This window comes from Poeciliopsis prolifica, unplaced genomic scaffold, assembly GCF_027474105.1.
Source record: "Poeciliopsis prolifica strain line A6 unplaced genomic scaffold, Auburn_PproV2 SCAFFOLD009, whole genome shotgun sequence".
In the NCBI taxonomy this organism is placed as follows: domain Eukaryota; kingdom Metazoa; phylum Chordata; class Actinopteri; order Cyprinodontiformes; family Poeciliidae; genus Poeciliopsis; species Poeciliopsis prolifica.
In genome coordinates this window covers 3,593,411-3,613,141 of record NW_026562384.1, presented here as the reverse complement: position 1 = coordinate 3,613,141, position 19,731 = coordinate 3,593,411, and the positions used below count along the sequence as shown (strand labels likewise).

At 42.0% G+C, this 19,731-nt stretch overlaps 1 protein-coding gene across 1 annotated transcript; it reads left to right on the top strand.

Moving 5' to 3' along the window:
* The first annotated feature begins 225 nt into the window (after window positions 1-225).
* LOC129362660 (ribosomal protein S6 kinase alpha-6) lies at window positions 226-17,641 on the top strand. Its single transcript, XM_055034335.1, has 22 exons — window positions 226-846; window positions 4,398-4,457; window positions 4,532-4,648; window positions 4,728-4,809; window positions 4,894-4,974; window positions 6,195-6,274; window positions 6,951-7,057; window positions 8,443-8,480; window positions 8,691-8,833; window positions 9,799-9,869; window positions 10,020-10,108; window positions 10,267-10,331; window positions 10,746-10,848; window positions 10,956-11,080; window positions 12,135-12,257; window positions 12,530-12,619; window positions 12,727-12,885; window positions 13,171-13,332; window positions 13,443-13,519; window positions 13,650-13,767; window positions 13,932-14,072; window positions 16,280-17,641. Exons 1-22 carry the CDS (start codon window positions 820-822, stop codon window positions 16,403-16,405), a joined length of 2,184 nt encoding a protein of 727 aa, XP_054890310.1. The 5' UTR covers window positions 226-819; the 3' UTR covers window positions 16,406-17,641.
* Window positions 17,642-19,731: the final 2,090 nt, after the last annotated feature.

The window sequence follows — 19,731 nt, the reverse complement described above, 5'->3', positions numbered from 1 at the left end:
ATATGCATTTTTATTTGAATATCAGAAGTGCACGCCAGGGGTCTCCTCGGCTCTCGGCATCAACGCCGAAACGTTTGTTTACCAAAGACGCGGGCGCGCGGCCTGTCCCCGCGTCTGCGGGTGGGAGCGCCGGGAGAGGGAAAGCGGATGAGCCGTAAAGCCTCTTAACGTCCCACCTGGATCGGGCTCGGGCGAGCTGACGCCGAACACAGTCGAGTCACACGCAGCTCGGAGCCGTGGGAACTCGTCGAGATGTGCGTCAGGAATTCGTGAGGCTCCCCGCATGTCACCGCGGGGCGACTGCCATTTCAGTTCGCCAGCCGCGACGTCCCATCCACCGGATGTGTGCGTGTGTCATTCACAGCGGCTGACACGCAGCACCAAACACCCCCTCCCTCCCGCAGCAGCAGCAGCAGCATCATCCACGCTCCCCTCCTCTCCGTCTGGAGAGCTGCTGCTCTGCTTTGGACTGGGGGAAATCCTTAACTGAGCTGCGTCATGATATACGTCAATAAACTCTCATTCACCGACGGTCAGGTACCACAGTAGCCGCCATATTCGCATCTCCATGGCAGGGTGAGCGGTGCTCTCTGCGAGCTTATGGTCCTGTCGGCAACAGCAACACTCCCCCTCCACCCCACCACGCGTACGAGCTCGCATCCCTTCCCAGCAGCGGTCCGCAGCCACTCGACCCGGGGAGTCCGGACAGCGAAGCAGAGCGAGCCGCGCGGACGTCCACGGAGAGGGGAAGACATGCAGCGTGGAGAGGGGGTCTAGGTTGACTACGATGCCTTAGACTTAGAGGAATCCTGGCACAAGATGGAGGTAAACAGCGTTAGCAGCGAGGTGAGTGGACTAATGCGTGCTTTGCATACCAATCTTATCGGCATTGTTTATTTGTTTGCTTTTTTTTTTAGCGCTGTGACGTCCGGTGTAGTTAGCCGTGTTATGCTGGTGCTGGCGTCACGATTTGCAGCGCACTGTGATGCATGCTAACGCGCTAGCTCGGGCTAACAGCTGCTTCTGTTTAATCCCGTCACTCCGACGCCGCATGTTCGTTTCACGACACTCTCTCTGGACTTTCGCGGATGATTTTCAACTTTGTGCTCCAGCTGCGACATTTATCCACCCAAACAAGCGCTTCGTTTTGTCGTCCGCCGCTCTTCCAAAAGCTCCGGGGGAGTTTATACTTCACAGCTAGCATAGCGCATTTAGCGCTAGCACTCGCTAGCTTGTTGGCTAATTTCTTGTTGTCTTGAAAGTTGGTGACAAGTTGCGAACAAAGCCAGTAGCATAAGTAATTACGGGCTAATTAAGTGAGTCGTTTATGTAAAATAAACTTTTTGAGCCTGTTTTTGTTGTTTGTTTGTTTTAGTTTGCGGCATTTAATCGGAGTGCTGTACAACTTTAACGGCGGTTTGTCAACAGGAATTAAATGGGTTCCAAATAACGCCCAGATTATGGGACTATATGGAACAGTACAAACAGTTGTAACGTTTTAAAGTCACGTGTGAAGTCACGGGGATTAAAATAAAAGTCAGCGTTTCCTCAGCTAAAAATCACCACCTAACTATTAGTTGTTTCAGGAAGATCAACCAGCTTCTCAGTCTAACCTGTAATTTGAGGCAATTCTTTAAAATAACGAGGAGACAACTTTTCCCAAATGTATACAAAACTAATAATGAACAACTAGTTCAACATAACTTCACATGCAGTCATTTAATTGACATCTTGCTTTGTGTTTCACTGGCGACTCCTGCGATTAGATGTCTTAAATTCATACACTGTCCCAACTTTGGCTTGTTTCAGTGTGTGATTGCATAGTTTTTGAAGGTAAGGGAGGTTTCCAAGTGGAGCAGAACCATCTCCACCATCCTGGACCTGCTTCTCTCTGGGATTGTTCTTCATACCGCCGCTCCAATAGTTTCTGACTGACTTGACGGTGAGAGGTTTAAAGCCACGTTATGATTAAAGCAGCCTCTTCCATTCTTTATTTAACCATAATCGTCTGCGTGTTATGGTCGAGGAGTCAAAAGTTTTCTGTTTTTTTGTTGTTCCGTTTTCTTCAAGTTTCTAAAACTTTTTCTTAATGACCTTGGAACCAAAGAGTTGCAAGCTGCAATTCTCTGACTTCATAAAAATCACATAAAGGCAAGAAACATTTCTATCACTGTTATTTCATTACGTTATGGATCCAAGACAGGTTTACTGGAAATCAGAGAAGTTGTGCACTCTTTCTCATATCTGTCCGCTCTCAAAATAACAAATCAAATTGGCAGAAAAAGTGATAAATTCATCTGTAGAGTTCATCTGTACAGTTTCGAAAAGTAAACGATTTTATAGTCATCAAAATCTAGATTGGTATAGAATATATTGTGGAATAATGTTTACCGCTTTTCTGTTATCATAAGAGATGTATCTGAATTTTTTTATAACGTAGCATACCTTCTTCACTGCTTTTTATTTTTGAGCTATCATTTCTGAGGTTTTTTCATTGTCTCAGAACTATTCTGGTTGAGATAATAAACGCTTGGCAGAAAGGGCGACAATATGGGCTCAGACTTTTAACATCATGTTTAGTATTGCTAATGATATAATGATATGGCTGTGCGTCACAAACAACTACTGGTTTTGAGAAAAATTCCCATTTGAAACGAACTTCTTTTGTTACTTAAAAAAATAACCGGGACTGATGTCACTAAACTGCACACAGTAACTTCGTTTAATCATATTTTCCAGGTGACACAACCAGCGGAGAAAAGGGGGTGGGGGGAATCCATTTCTGGTAATATTGTCAATAGTTAATCATAAATTTAAATTTAGAAATGTGATCAATCTCATTATAAGAAGCATAGCTATTTTAAAATTTTAAAAATTCTATTAAATTAAAAGTGTCTCCTTCTCTGATCTAGTATGAAAATCCATCACAGTTTTACAAATCAAAGTCGTGTAGATTTTAATTGAACTTTATTCAGAAACTGGAAATAAATAACAAAAAGCTGCCAAACATAACAAGTATTTTAAAAAATCCTATTGTTTATTATTGACTCCTATTTATATATCAAAGAATTTATCCAAAACTTACAGTAGATGCGTCATTTAATAAGTGACTTTTCACTATTTTAGCCAGTTACTGATGACCTTTGGCACTTAAAACTCTGTTAGGCTTTTAAACGTTTGACCCTTAACCCCTGGCCTGTGAATCGCTGATGACTGCAGCGGTTCACTAATTCATGAGGGATCACTTTTCTACTCTGAACCCTGAGTGTTCATCCTCTTCATTTCACTTCGTAGCACTTTTGGCTTTTATTCATTGTTGTGAATTGAAGATTAGATGCCTTTGCGACGGTTTGAAAGGGGGGCTGGAAAAGGCTCGCCTCGGTGTGCTGCGAGTGTGGGCCGCGATGAGCCACAGCAAAGGTGGGAGTGAATGTGTGAATTATGACACAAGCGTTGCCCAGGCTTTTTGTCCGGGCTTGCATGTTTACATCTTAACCGGTCGCACAAAGGTGGTGGTTGTTGTCCTTCTTCTTCACTCCTTTTTGGAGTCTGCTCAGCGCCTTGCTGGGCTCCGATGGGTAATCTGGATGTTTGCACCGTTGCGGCTGAAACGTGCTCCGCTGGCCTCCGTTGTGTTGGATGCACACGAGTGTTTGCCGGTGGCTCCGCCCACTGAGTGGGCTCGCGTAGCGGCTATGACTCATTCTCCCTCTTCAGAGCCTTGCTGGAATTCAGCGCACACAAACACACTGAGGTGAAATGTTGACGGTGATATCATTCTGGTAGTTTTCTCGTTCTGTTTGATTTTCACCCAGCTCCTGATTTGTTGCGTTTATTTCTAAAATAAATCTTTTTCTCTCTTTTTTTGTTTTGTTTTTTTGTTTTCAGTGAAGAAAGGAGACATGAAACAGACTCCTCCTTTTTGTAAATATGAGTGAACTAAAGCAGAGAAATAAAGCTGCCGGGGTTTTCAGCATTAGCAGGAGAAGTCGAGGCTGAACGCCGAGCCTGGCCGGTCAGAGGTGTTGTTTTTGCGCCGGCCGGGGATTAAGCCAGAATGTTTAATTCCGAGGGGCTTTACGGGGGCCCGGTCGAGAGCCAGACAGCTGGGCAAGATTAAAGTATGGACTCCATACTGTTTGACAACAAATACTGCCTCGGTTTTGAGAAGTTTAAAGCGTGGCCGTATCGCATGTGACTCATGGATTTCATCTGTGCAGTCTTCCATCATGCGAGTGGGCGTGCGGCAGCTACAGTCATATTCTCGCCTCTGACAAAAAAACAAACAAAAAACACACACACAACCCCCCCCCACAAAACAACGATGAGCAGGCTTTGAGAAGTCATCCGCTGCTGTCGACGGGGCTGATGAGTTTTTTCTGCTGATCTGGCCGCAGGTCAATGGACATCAGATCATGGACGAGCCAATGGAGGAGGGAGAGTCTTTCTCGCACTGTGTAAGTAGCGGCGGCGCACCTTCCACCCCACGTGTGCCAGTGTTTTGCGTCTCATCCCGATATCGTTCGCGCAGGAAGACGGGACGTATAAAGAGATTCCCATCACCCATCATGTGAAAGAGGGCTGCGAGAAAGCGGATCCGTCTCAGTTTGAGCTCCTTAAAGTCCTCGGTCAGGGCTCTTTTGGCAAGGTGAGGAAAGCAGTCGACAGTGCTTCTGTCAGAGCTGACGTCTGCCTCCCTCTTTGAGTGTTTTCTCTTTCGCTTTCAGGTGTTTCTCGTCCGAAAGATCGTGGGTCCAGATGGCGGACAGTTATATGCAATGAAAGTACTAAAAAAAGCATCTTTGAAAGGTAATGCCGTGTTTATCGTATTGCAGCAGAAATCAAAGTTGACTTTTGCTGATTTTTCTAAGTGTGCTCTGTTCGTCTCTCCAGTCAGGGACAGAGTTCGCACTAAGATGGAAAGAGACATTTTAGTGGAAGTTAATCATCCCTTCATAGTGAAATTGCACTATGGTAAGAAACAGACAACTATACACTTGCAAAAGTAAAGCTAGTCGGTTCTGTCATGGAAGAAGCTTAAGTTGATCCTAACTGTTCACCACCGTCAGCAATAGTAACTTGAAAAATACTTTTTTTTTGCTTAGTCCATACATGGATGGATATCTGGGAAAACTGAAACCTTTTTTATGCTTTTTCATCCAATTGACCTTTAGTTTAACATGGCCAAAAATGACTATCTATGAAAGCTGGAAATTTGAGAAAACTGTGTATTTGTGTTTGCGTGTGTAAATGAGAAAACTGTAATTTATTGTTTGCAACAAACATGGCGCCAGTATATCTACATAATTGCTCTGACACGACTCCCAATCGACGTCTTGTGTTTTATTAACTTTATATTCAAATACTCTATTTAAAAAGTAGTTCAACTTATTTATCTGTTTAATACCCAACAGGAAGTCGTGGTTGTTTTGAAGCAATGTGATTGGGTGATAGGTTTCAGCTTTGTGCTACACTGCCCCCTATGGGTGTGGCATGTTTCAAACACTCATTGGCGTATTTGTGCGAGTTCATGTGGACGGACATTTTTCTGAAACCGCATGTTTTTTGTTTTTAAAAACAATGTGGCAGAGATATTTGTTTTCATAAAGATACATAAGGCTGTAGACAGACATGCAGAGTAACGCAGCAGAATTCCCCAATCACCCTCTGTAATTAAAAGGGTTTTTTTTGTCTTAAATTTCATTGAGGTGGCATCAGAAAGGTCTTAAACATCTCAAATTTAACTTCTTGAAACCAGCAGACACCCTACGTGTACTTATTGGCTTTCAAGCAATTTCTCTGAGCCTGGTATTGTCTGAAATTTTAATTATAGTGACCGTCTTTTAAATGTTTGAAATGCTGGACCTCAGCTTGTTTGGGAACAGAGTCCTTGCCAACAGGAAGTGCTTCATGAAGATTATTGCTGTTTTCTTTCCTACTTGGCATTCTGGTAAGAAACAAATACGCCCCAAAAGGATCAAACCAGCAAACCTAATCAAACACATTTGGTCCGCAGCACCCGGTTAATATTTCCAGACTGAGGTTAAGTTTTTCCCATGACTCTGCTGACAGTCACTGAAACTTTTCCCATCTTTTTCAGTATATTTCATTAAAATATTTTGGAGGCTGTTGAGCAGTTATTGAGCACTTCAGTTGATATTTTTGTATTCATTTTTTTTTTTTTACCTCTGCAGCCTTTCAGACAGAAGGGAAATTGTATTTAATACTGGACTTTCTCAGGGGAGGGGATGTTTTCACTCGCTTATCCAAAGAGGTAAGCTCATTCATAAATATTTGTATTTTTAACGTTGCTCCGTTTTCTGATTTGAGCCTGCTTATAAACTTTCTTACGTCATTTGTTTTTCTTTCCAAGAAAAACAAGCAAGAATTGTGAATAATACATATTTATTTCCTAGTCATTTTTGCATCAGATCAACGGCAGACGCATCGATGCTCATTCTTAAACTCACAGGAGTTTAGATGACAGCTACAAATCGAGCTGGTGCAGATTTAGTGTGCTGTGCTATTTATTTTTTTAATCATTATTATACGAGCGGGAGTGCTGCCAACTCATTTGTCCCCGACTGTTTTTCTGACTGCTTGTACTTTTTCAAATGATGTCTGGGTAGCGGAATCTTTTTATTTTTCCTGGGCACTTAGATACGCGTTTACATCAGCAGATGCTGGTCACTTACCAGCTCAGCAAGACTCTCTCCCGACGCTTTTTCAGCTCTCAAACAACGAGCATCCGCTCTCCACATTGACCTCGTCTTGCAAACAGCAACGCGGCGCCGTCGAGTCGCGTCGCCTCTCTGAAATGTCGATGTTGTGACCTTATCGCCTGTTTTGTGACAACTGCTGCTCAATGTTGATCTTGTTTGTGTGTTTTCACTCTTGCTGCTGAATTTCTCCTTGGAGTTCAGAGAGTAAATCTTTCCAGTTCTTATTAGGTTATGTTTACAGAGGAAGATGTGAAATTCTACCTTGCAGAGCTGGCTCTGGCCCTCGACCATCTGCACAACCTGGGCATAGTTTACAGAGATCTCAAACCAGAGAAGTATGAATGATTTCTGGCCTGTTTGCATGTACACAACACCTGAACTGCACCACATACCCATCATATACTCCCTTATATGTCTCAGGTTACTCATAATGTTACTTGTAAGTGTTTGAAATGTTGTATTCGGAAACTTTCAGTCTAGAATACTTGTGTTCTTATTATTTATCATATATATTTGCTTTTTCTTTTATCTTTACAATGACTATTTGTTCTGAATATTTAGTGCCAGTGGGAATTTTGCGTACAGTACTTTTAAGTCATATTATTTTACTATTAAAGTTGTATTCTCAGAATGGAATGATAACACAGTGCATAACTTGGATGATTAAAAAAATAAAGTAAAGTAAAGCACTGTTTTGAATTTCTAACAAGTTTTCTCAATTCCACATATGGTCAGAATTATAGATGAAGAATCGCTGCTGTTTAATATTTGATGTTAGCAGTTTTTGCAAAGTAACAGCTTAACTCTCCTTGAAACCGAACCAGTAATGGTAGAGTTAACTTTTTGTTAAGATGTTCTGTTTTTTGGGATTTCAGGTTTTCTCTCTCTGTCTATTTATTTATGTCTGTCTAAATAACCTAAATTTAGGTTATTCAGATCGACACAATAGTGAGACACAGACAATGTCAGACGTGTTTATTAATGATTTCAGAATCATTAATAAATAGAGGGAAATGTTGTTTCCCTCTGTTCGTAACGTGCTAGATTTTTCTTTCTGTCACAATGAGCAATTAATTAATTAATCGCATAATGGGTTAAGATGAGCTCAACCATTTTCAGTTTGATCATTGATTTTTGTTTTTGTTTTTTGAAAAGCAAATTTTTTATCCGATTTTATGGTTTTAGTGATTTGTGTGTTTCTTTTAAATATTTCTATTTGATTTAGTTATTTCGGTTTTTGTGTTTTATTTTGGATATCTAACTTGTCTTCCAGTTCAGGTGTTAAGCGTTCTGTACTAATTGAAGTCTTACTCTTCGAGAGTGGAAACATTACATTCCGTTTTATTTTTTTTTACTCTGTGTGATTCGTAAGAAACTTGTAAATGATTCAGACGTTTGCACCCAGGTCTAAATTTGAACAATTTCCCCAATTATTTGTTGATTCCAGGATGAAAAACCTGGATCAAACGTCTCTTTAAAAGCTGCAAGTTAGTAATAAACAGACCTATAATGAGCTTACATCAGTGCCAATTCCAGCTGACAAAGTTTTTCTTTTTTTTTTAATTTTCTTTCAATGTGAGTTGAAGTGCAGCTCTCTGATCTTGCAAAGAAAAAAAAGCCTCTCAACTTCAAGGTCTGCTGTGTGTGTCAAGTGTTTCTTAAAAGCTTCTCCTGAGAAATGGATGCTTGAAGCTGAACCGTGTCTTAACTTCTCTTTCAGCATCTTACTCGATGAAGCTGGACACATAAAGTTAACAGGTACGGCGTTTTGAGCTCAGCTTGTGTGACATCCTGCTTAGACACTGTTCATCATCCATATGCTTAAGTTGGCAAATCTTTCTTTTATAAACTCTACATCAACTCTGTTGGTGTCAAATATTATCCAAGAGCTAATGAAGAGTTTATCCTGTTAGTGATAAACAAAATCATGTCTTTCTTTTTTTTTTTTCCCTTATTTTCTTTGTGCAGACTTTGGCTTGAGTAAAGAGTCAGTAGATGCTGATAAGAAGGCGTATTCCTTCTGTGGTACGGTGGAGTATATGGCCCCTGAGGTGGTCAACAGAAGAGGACACACGCAGAGCGCAGACTGGTGGTCTCTGGGAGTACTTATGGTGCGTCAGCTCGCCAGAATCGCTTCATAACTTGATGCGTTTCTATTCACTTCGTTTTGATATTCCGCACCAAAAGTGTGACCCGTTTCACTTCCTGTCGAGTTACAACCACAGACGTCATCCATCACGAAAATAACCCTAAACATTATTAACACTCAGTCTGGGCCTCATGGCTTTTTTTTTAAGGCCAGATTCAATTAGATTCTTTGTTTTTTCTTCCTCACTTAGTTTATTTTTTGCGATAATAAAAAAGAACTATGAATGAGGAAATATTTTCAAAAAGTGGCCTTTATTTCAATCATCCGTTCTGTGAGTTTTATGAAGAGGTATTAGTCAGGCGAGATCATTTTTTACGAGAATGTAGTCAAAATAATTGCAGAATAAAGAACCACTTTTACCAGAAATGCATCTTTTTACCAAAACGTCTTGAAATGAAGAGGAGAAAAAAGTTATTTCATCAGGGAAAAGGAGCTCTGATAGAGTCATCAGGGTCTGACATAACTGGATCAGTTCATGCAGTAAACTGCTGTTTGTGTTATTGTTTGTTTTTAAAAATCCTACCAGTGATGATAATCTGATGCTGCTGTGTTAAAAGATTTATTTCCTTATCTGTAAAAACAGGACCAAAGTACAACTTCTCAACATTTTAGTTTTTTTGGTGGTTTTCGTGTTGGGGTTCTCATAAAATTATTTCCAAAGATTATCAAAGATTTCCAAAAGTGAAATCTTTGAAAATTTTCAATCAATGGATTAAAATCAATTTGTCGCCCACTCCTAGTCTGTAAACATGCAAAGTAAACTTTCTCCTTTTGTGTCCATTTTACATCTGTGCGCTGCGTTTTTACTGGCCTGTCTCATCGAATCTCACCAAAACACAATGACGTTTTCTCATCTTAAAGTGAAAGAATTGCTATTCTGTACGTTTTTCAAAATCGTAATTCAGGTTTTAAATGTTTTATTTGCAGTTTGAGATGCTAACGGGGACGTTACCTTTCCAAGGGAAAGATCGGAACGAGACCATGAACATGATTCTCAAGTGAGTCCTTCCGCGTGTCACGCTCCGACTTGCGTAACGGCACGTTGTGAGTGTGCGCAGTCTGTAGGTAGCGAACCTTGGTTGCCTCTTCTCGTTGCCTCTCTCGTTGCCCACGTTCACTTGTTGCTCCGTGTTTCTCTTCCCACTCAGAGCTAAGTTGGGAATGCCACAGTTCCTAAGTTTGGAAGCCCAGAGTTTGCTGCGAATGCTGTTTAAACGCAACCCCGCTAACAGACTGGGTAAGGAGGCCGACTGTTGACATGAAGCTCTTAGCTGCAGGTTGTTCACTGTTTAGCATCCAGGTAAAACAACATGCAGATAACCAGAGACAGAGAGAGAAATAAAGGAACTAATAATGATATCAGGTTAACTGAACCAAAATGATTTGCGTCTTTAGGGGCCGGGCCCGACGGAGTGGAGGAGATCAAACGGCACGCTTTCTTTTCCACCATCGACTGGAATGTGAGCGCACACACACACCACACACACACACACACACGCTCGCTCATGTTTCTCACAATCCCACACAGACGAACACACACACCACTCCACAGCTTCTGTTGAGGCTTCACACCTTCCGATCGTTTGGCTTCATAACTAGTGGCCATCAGTCCTGGCCACAGGAGCTAGGTTTTTTTTTTATGTGTGTGTGTGGGAGTCTGGGCAGCAGTCCAGTTCTCGCTGTGCGTGCACTAATAGCCTTGTGTGAGCGTTTAAGAGCCAGCGGGACGCTATTGGCCGGTGTTGGCCGTTCAGGGGATTGGAGGGGGTTAATCTGCGAGAGCGCTTGACTTCTCTTGAACGCCTGTTCTCACCCTCCATCCAGCATGTGTTAGGGTTTGACTTTTGTTAGTGTGTGTGTGTGTTTCCATCCAGAAACTGTTCAGAAGAGAACTCCAGCCACCGTTCAAGCCCGCAGCTGGTAAACCGGACGACACTTTCTGCTTCGACCCGGAGTTCACTGCAAAAACGCCTAAAGGTACACACGTCCAAATTTAAAAAAAAAAAGTTTTCTTCTTTTAAACGAGAAGTCGCTCCTGTGGCCATGGAAACGGTCTGTGTGACGGGTGGTTTCTGTGTGTTCAGACTCCCCGGGCATCCCACCCAGCGCCAACGCCCACCAACTCTTCAAAGGCTTCAGCTTCGTCGCTCCGGCTCCGATGGACGAGAACAAGAGCTCCCCGTTGCTCAGCATCCTCCCCATAGTTCAGGTGAGCGCCCACAAGTCTTCTGCCACACCTTGGCTTGAGTGAGCTGCACTGCAGAAAGCACAAGATCCCAGTGAAAATGTCTTACTACACTTGGAATAAGGCAAAATTATTGATGAAAAAGTGCTAGCCCCATTGGCAGATTAATTCACTTACAACAAGATGTTTGTCACATGATTTTAGTGAAATAATCAGCTGGTGATATTAGTGCCTGATCATCAATATTAAGGAAGTATTTTCTTAAAACAAGCTCCGATTGCTTGCTGAAAAGTTAGTCGTGACTTAGTTTTCGGTTATTTCAAGCATAATAAGATATTTGCCACAGAAACTGGAACCAAAATACTTGGTAAGATTTTGTGTTTTTGCAGTGTAGGAAACATTTGCTAGTAATAGTAATTACAGTCGTCTAGCAGCAGAGAAATACATCAATATCCTTTCTTTCACTCGTTTGAATCTGAAAAGTGTGCTTTGCAGATTCATTCCACTCGTGTCAATGCTTTCTCTGTCTCGACATTTTTTTTCTTTCAAGTCTCGGCAATGATTTTCAATTGGACTTTGACCAGGCCATTCCAACGTATCAGTATGCTTCGATGTCAGCCGTTCAACGTGACCGACTGCCTGTTTGGAATCATTGACATGGCATCACATTCCTGTTGTAAACACTATTGAGGTTGTTTGTTGTGTGATTGTTACAGAGCCAAGCCCGACACAAGTCTTCTAATAAATTATTCAAATTGTCCACTGAACATCTGGATGAATTTAATTAGGCTGCTGTGGTGAAACAGCAGTCGTGTTTCCACTCCGATATTCGGAAAGTGTCAAAAAAACAACAACAAAATTTTGCGATTGCTTTGTTTCCCATTAGATAAGTATCACACGTGGATGTGTTTGCTCACGTGATAAGTCGTGAGATACCTTTATCATTTTATCGCTCATCAGCCGTCAGAGGAGCGTTGGTATCTTATATCCAGGCGTTGGAGCGACTATTCCATCATCCTTGGTTGTGGCTGCATGTATCTAAATCTAAAAGTCTTTGCCGTCCGTCCGTCTGCTGCAGGTGCACGGGGGCTCGACCAAGTTCTCCGATCTGTACGAGCTCCAGGAAGACATCGGAGTCGGCTCGTACTCCATCTGCAAGCGCTGCGTGCACAGGGTGTCTGGAGTTGATTATGCTGTGAAGGTAGCATTTTCAGGACTTGTTTTTACTCACTCTTTTTTTTTTTTTAACAGCATCAGTGTAATCAGTGTTTCCATGAAGCTGCTTTAGTGAGTGGAAATGTTTGAACCTGTGATGTTGAATCTGGTTGGCCCACCAGCAGAGGGCAGCGTAGATTCAGCTTTGCATTTGTTTTAATTTGCTTGAAGAAAATATTGTTGTTTTTTATTGTTATTAATATTTTTCCTAGCCTTGAAACATACTCACTTCTGTTTTGTTTTTTTGTTTCCCTCCAGATCATTGATAAAAGTAAGAGGGACCCGTCAGAGGAGATTGAAATCCTGATGCGATACGGACAGCACCCCAACATCATCACTCTGAAAGATGTCGGTAACACTTACCTGTGAACTTTCAAGCATTTGTAACAAAAATACAGATTTAAATTTAAAAAAAAAAAACAATCACCTGTGTGACGTGTGTGTGTGTTTTGCAGGTGTACGACGAGGACCGGTACGTGTACCTGGTGACTGAGCTGATGAAGGGCGGGGAGCTGCTGGACCGGATCCTCAGGCAGAAGTTTTTCTCTGAAAGAGAGGCCAGCGCTGTGCTCTACACCATCACAAAGACCGTCGACTACCTCCACTGTCAAGGGGTGAAGCAGCACTTCAACATACCGTATTTCCAGACTATAAGTCGCACCAGCCATAAAATGCATAATAAAGCAGGAAAATACATATATAAGTAAAAGTCGCATTTTTGAGGGAAATTTATTTGATGAAATCCAACACCAAGAACAGACATGTCATCTTGCAAGGCAATAAAAATAGATTAGAGGCAACAATAATTGTACAGTATGCTAACGTTACATGACAGTGGTGTGTTAACATATTACGGTGGGGATGTTCTGACTCGTGTATGATCTCCTGTTTCTCCTCAGGTGGTACATCGAGACCTGAAGCCCAGCAACATCCTCTACATGGACGACTCTGGGAATCCCGACTCCATCAGGATCTGTGACTTTGGGTTCGCCAAGCAGCTCCGAGGAGGAAACGGGTTGCTGCTGACCCCTTGCTACACGGCTAACTTTGTGGCACCAGAGGTGAGAAAACCAGTAGCTCTCCCAGAATGTGGGATTGAAATTTGGTAAATAAATCTGGTATAAAAAATATCCGTTTTGCCTACGCATTGTTGTTCTTTTGTTCTTTGAAGGTACTAATGCGACAAGGCTATGACGCCGCCTGTGATATATGGAGTCTGGGAGTTCTTCTGTACACCATGTTGGCAGGGTAAGAGGGATTCAATTATTGCAGTTTTCTGGAAGTTTGTTTCAAGTCACGGAATAATCACTCGGTGTACATAGGCGTGTGAAACGAGACCATATTTCTAAGGCGACAACTTTCCGTTTGTGGCGTTCAGGTACACACCGTTCGCTAACGGGCCAAATGACACACCGGAGGAGATTCTTCTGCGAATAGGATCGGGGAAGTTTTCTTTGACCGGTGGAAACTGGGATACCGTATCAGACTCCTCCAAGGTACACCGACTGGACGGATTCCTCTCCTTCTCAAATCCAATTTATTTCCCATATTTTACTGTTCTGATTTGCTGAATTGATTAACTCTTACCTTCAACGGTGGACCTGTTTACGGTCGCTAACCGTAAACCGCGCCGACTGAGCTGTTGCTATTGCCGTTGCAGGACCTGCTGTCCCACATGCTCCACGTCGATCCCCACCAGCGATACACGGCCGAGCAGGTTCTGAAGCATTCCTGGATCACGTGCAAAGACAACCTGCCGCACTTCCAGCTCACACGCCACGACGCCCCGCACCTCGTCAAGGTGAGTCCGGAGCGCCGCGGCCGATTGGCCGACAGAGCGTTTCTCAGAGACGGCTTTGGCTTGGCGGCATCAGTGGAGTTTGTGTGAACGGCAGCAAGTTTCAAACATCTAGACGAGTTGCTGCGACACACTGCGCATGCGGCACGTGCCTCTGTGTACCCGCTTCAATCTCTGTTATGTCTAGTTTGTTGTTCCAGAGTTTTGGTTTCTTTGTCCAAGTATTCAGTTTCCGTCTTGAATTGATGGATCAGATCTTCTAGGTCAGCGGCAGCTTTCCATGCTGCCGTTCTGCTTTTCTTATATTTTGATTTCATAGATTGCTCTTCCTCTACTTTCTGATCTTCGTCCTGTTGGAATTCAGACGTCGTCTCTTTTTCCGTGATCTGGTCTAATTGAGGCATCACCGTTTCATCTATATGAATATCATTCTTGAAGTCGGCTGTTCTGCAAACTTCTTGCTGCTGTTTTCTCCTGAAATCTCCTGGTGTTTTCAGGCTTCCTGCTCAGCAGTAGTTTTCCTGCCTGCCTTTCTCCGTTTCTTATTTCTAGATTTCTTTTGCTTTCTGCTCCTCATTTTGTTTCTTTGCAGAAACCTTCTCATCTTCCGTAACTTGAAGTTCAAGGATCACAGTTTCACTTTGATTAATCTCTCATTTTTCATGGTGACTGTTTGATTCTCCACTGTTTGTGTTGTTGAAACTTGTTGGTAAATTTTCTTCAGAAGCCTTCGGATCACAGAGGGTTTCCAGCTTAGAGCAATATTTCATTGCCACATTGTCTTTGTCTGATTTAATATTCTCAGATGGCTCTTTCGCTTCTTGATGATCTTGTTGAGTTTCATGGACTATTGGTTCTTTGCTCACCTGCTGTGGTTGATCCGCTGTTTATTGCGTTTCAGAGATTTTTTTCTTTTTCAACTTCTCCCTCTAGTAGTGTCTCAGTTTTTGTCGGGTCCAGCATCTCGCAGGTTGGTTGACCCACAGTATAAATTCTGGCTCAATTTGTGTCAAGCTCTTGATGTGCAAAGCTGGTCCAGGCAAATTTACAAGGACACACAGGTGCAACTGCATCAAACGATGGTTGTACAAAAGACTGTTAATTGTTTTCTGCCCTCTAGTGTAGTCTTTCTTTATCAAGGTGTTTTAGATGTAGTATTTTATTTCAGCCACTGGGTGGCTTCACATTCATATTTGCTACATCTTGTTTAAAGATCTGAGCATTAAGTGGTGCTGATCTCAAGACAGACTTCATTTATGACTTCTTTCTACTGTGTGCATCCACTGAATAAAACCACACACCCACACGTGTCTTTGTACGTATGGAGGAACCTCAAGACCTAATCAAGTGAAGTTAAGCTGAATTCTGGAGTTGGACATGCCCCTCTTTCATCAACTCACCTGTTCATATATATATCAACTGCCTGACCCGACACCCTGGAGTGATCGTTTATCCATAAGCAGCCGAACCAGCTTCAGTCTTCATTTCAATGGTTCTTCAAAGTATCGGCTCAGGAGTTAGAATAAAAATGCCTGCTGCACTTTTCAGATTTCTAATTGCTTAGAAAAAAAACAAACAAAATCCACAGATTGTTTTCCTTCCGCTTCACTATTTTCAACTGTTTTGTCCTGATCTGAACACTTCAAGAGTTCTGAGTCGAACATACTTACTTTAAATAATGATAAAAATAATTTACTGTATTTAATATATATATATATATTTTTTTTTTTACAGTAAAACTTTTTTTTGTCTTAAATGCAAAATGTACAGATTTCAAATGGCCTTGTTTTGAGTTTGTATTCCCCATGTAACAACTGATCGACTACTAGATTAGTTGGTGATTAATCCGATTGATTGCTTTAGCCCCCAAAAAATCATATGTGAAAACTGTGAACTGTGCATAGTATGGGTCTTGCTTTAAGTACTTTCCATGTTTAGATGAGTATAATAAAAGGTCAGAATTTTTTTTTTTAATTTAAAATAAAAATCTTAATAGTTGCTTACCTTTCTTCTGTATCCTTTTTTTCCTCCTTTTCTTGCTTTACTTTCCTATTTTTTTTCTTGATGTCATATCTAAAGCCTGAACACAGTAAAATATCTATGAAGTCAGTATTTTTTAAAGTCATTTTAGATTTTAAATGGGCCAAAAGGACAGAAATCTGCAGGCTTTTATTATTCATCGTTCTCGTCTTGTTTTTCTTTCTTCCCAGGGAGCCATGGCTGCAACTTATTCAGCGCTGAGTCACAAGACCAGTCAGCCGGTGCTGGAGCCTGTGGCGGCGTCCAGTTTAGCCCAGAGACGCAGCATGAAGAAACTCACCTCAACAGACATGTAGACACACACACACACACAGAGAGAGAGAAAACGCTCATCCTCCTGGTTCTCGGCCTCCCTCTCGCCAACACGCAGGAGCATGCAAACACTCAGACCCGAGCCTGGGCCAGTCCAAACCCTGACAACAAGATAACTTATTTGACCCGTCCAGCACTCAGATAAAACACTCACAGAACAAAAAAAAAAAAACGCAAAGCAAAACACCTTGAAGTCGGCCAAAGACATATAAACGACACACACACACACACACACACACCTGTTACTGCTGGGGAGACAGACTTGTATTTATTTCCACAGCTTTCATATGCACTTACCCTCCTCGCCTTTCCATTCTCTCTTCCTCATGTCGGGGAAGAAACACACCAGCTGACGTTCTCCTTCACTGTGATTGGCTGATTCAAAGCTGCTTCATCAAACTGTGCCCCCTCCCTCCCCCTACTGCTCTTCATCGTCACTCATCCTCCTCGGTTCCCGCGCCCTTCCCATGTTTTGCCTTCTTTTCCCCGCCACTCTTAAATTCGGTTGTTTTTTTTTTTAGTTTTTTTTTTTCTTTTCTTCAGAATGAAGTGATGAATTGAGGGTGGTGGCAAGATGATATTGACCGAGGTTCATGTTGAGACTGTTTCCTCCACTGAAACGATTGAGGAGTTTCTGCTTGTCGCAGATTTAAAAGGAGAAGAAGAGAAAAAAAAGAAAAGAAAAAAAAAAGTTCCTCAGGATCAAAATCATTTACCAGCACTTTTGGGAACATAAATGCATGTTTGAACCGAACCTGTGTTTCATTTTCCCTTTTAAAAACTTTCCATTTGACTCATGTTTGTGATACTGCAAAGGTATCGGTTAAGGTTACATAAGCTGCTGATGGATACATGAAAATACCAAGAATTTGAAGGTTATATGATGTTATAGTCACAGTAGAAAGACTTGTTTTGAAAAAATATATAAATATATATATATATAAATGAATATGTCTATGTATATCTCTAAAAAGTGTCTGATGATGATAGAGATGAAGAGCATGTGGTGGAGGCGGAGGGATTTCTCTGGGGGGGACGGGACGCAACCCGTCGAACCAGAGGCTGAATTCAAGAAAAAAATATATATTTCCATCGATATCTCTTCGAAAAGACATTGTGGAAATTGTATGATATTGTATTTATTTCATTTGATTTTTAAAATTCTATTTTTTTCTTTCAAGGTCTGTATATATTGACATTAAAGATCATATGGACATGCATCGGCTGTCGTTCACTGATTCCGAGTCTGCTCTGGCGACAGACCGTCGACACGGAAGATTTTGTGACATATCTACCTGGAGACAATTGGAACAAATACTAAATGTACAAAATTAGCCAGGAATGTGGAAAGATGTTGGGCTATTTCAGTTTGTTAGTTTGAAAAGTGAAACTAAGATTTATTAAAGGGGCAGTATTATGTCTTTCCAGGTACATGGTTCCATTTTTAAATCAAGTAACTATCAGATTATGAAAAATCTGTATACATTAAGCATAACAGATGAGATTTTATCTCCTAATTTAACGCCTTTAAATTGGGCCTCTGCCTCTTTAAGAAGCTGCTGCTGATTTTTTTAATAGACTACTTCCCCTTTAAATGATGAGATTCCAATCATATTTTACAGGCTTTGATCTAAGGAATATCCAAAATTTAGCTTATAGCACAATCCTAAAGACTGAGAGAGATTAAATGTTACATTATGACCTACATATTCATATGCTGACTTGACTGATGTCCACCTGCTGCAGACATCCTCAGGAAGGACACTTCTCTGGCGATGAGATGTCTCTGAAACAGACTCACTTTGGGTAAGGAGAAAAAGTGCTGCCCTGTTGATGTTTATCTACACAGATAAGATTTGATCTGAAATCCAAGGTTTCAGAGTCTGGAGGAACAGAGTCTCGGCTGGGAGACGAGATTAATTACTTGATCTACACTTTTTGCTATTGTGTGAAAGTTAGAGCGGGTCGAATGCTTTCAGATGAGAGGGTGAAAGTTCAGTTCATCTGAGAATCTCTGGTCCGACTTGTAGGAAACAGAAAGCGGCCGCTCAGAAAGCGAAGGCTCAAATTTCTATACATTTCCCAAGTTGATGTACACTTACCTCACGAAACCTGAAGTTCCGCTGATGTTAAAAACATAGATATCAATGGTAGTTGTTTTTTTTTTTGTATAAACTTTACATTTTGCGAGCTTTGCAAATATTTTCCATGGACATCTGCAGCAGAGTCAAAAATACCAAAGGGGGGGGGGCAAGAAAACCATGTTTTTTTTTTTTTTCTAGTCAGCATTTTATACACTTCACCGCTAAATAGAATAAAGTCTATAAAGTATTATGACCTTGTTCTTATTCTGACGAGACTATGACTTTCTCACACTTGCCCTCGTGCTCCAAAAATATTGCCAAAAACAATTATAACATGAGCCCATTCCACATCCTCTGTTTCTGTTCGGTTCTTTCCTGCCTTTAGTTTCCTCCTCCTGTTGCAGATGTAACCTGCAGTAACTCCAGCCACCACCAGGTGGTGGTACCGCCCAGTTCATGGTGAGTCCCAGCTGAACACATCATGTCCCGGGCCTCTTCTTTCCCTTTATGTAAATTATCAGTCTGGCCTTACTTCCATTTTGTCTGACCAGTGTCCCCTTTTACACACACACACACACACACACCCTGCTCTGTGCGATCCCCATGAGAATCTGCGCCTCCTCTAAACAATGGCTCCCCAAAGCACCGGTGTGTGTGTGTATCAGAGCTGTCACATCCAGACAGCAGAGGACGAGGACGTGGTTGGGCAAGGAGAGCAGATGGATTGACGGACTGGTCCCATCAGTGTGCAAACACACCGACACACACTCCGGCCTGGAGAGCAGCTGTTGTACCCCCTCCCACTTCTTTTCTTTTTCTTCTTCTTCTTTCTCCTGGATGAGATGCATTTCGCAGACAGCCCGGGAGCTGAGAGGTAAACAGTGGGGCTAATTGCTTTGACATGCTGCTCTTTGTTTTGGCCTCCTGGTGCTAATCAAGCACTCGCCTAATAAGTCTGCCTGGCAAGCAAAAATAAAACAAAACAACAAAAAACACACTCACACACGCCATGTGCTCGGACAAGTAACAAAGTGTTGCGCTGATATTTGCAAAGGGTTCATGTTTGCTCATCACTCAGAGTTCCCACACACTGCTGTTGCGACTGGACACACACACACACACTCCTCACTCAGGTGTGAATCTATTTATCCTCATTAACAAGCCTCTCCCCAAAGTCGGCCAATTAACACGCGCCTCCTAATGAAGCCATTAGCTGTCAGATGAGG

Coding starts and splice junctions, on each gene's coding strand:
- LOC129362660 (XM_055034335.1), top strand. CDS start 820: ATGGAGGTAAACAGCGTTAGCAGCGAG. Junction 6,275..6,950: donor TCACTCGCTTATCCAAAGAG/GTAAGCTCATTC, acceptor AGTTCTTATTAG/GTTATGTTTACAGAGGAAGA. Junction 14,073..16,279: donor ACGCCCCGCACCTCGTCAAG/GTGAGTCCGGAG, acceptor CTTTCTTCCCAG/GGAGCCATGGCTGCAACTTA.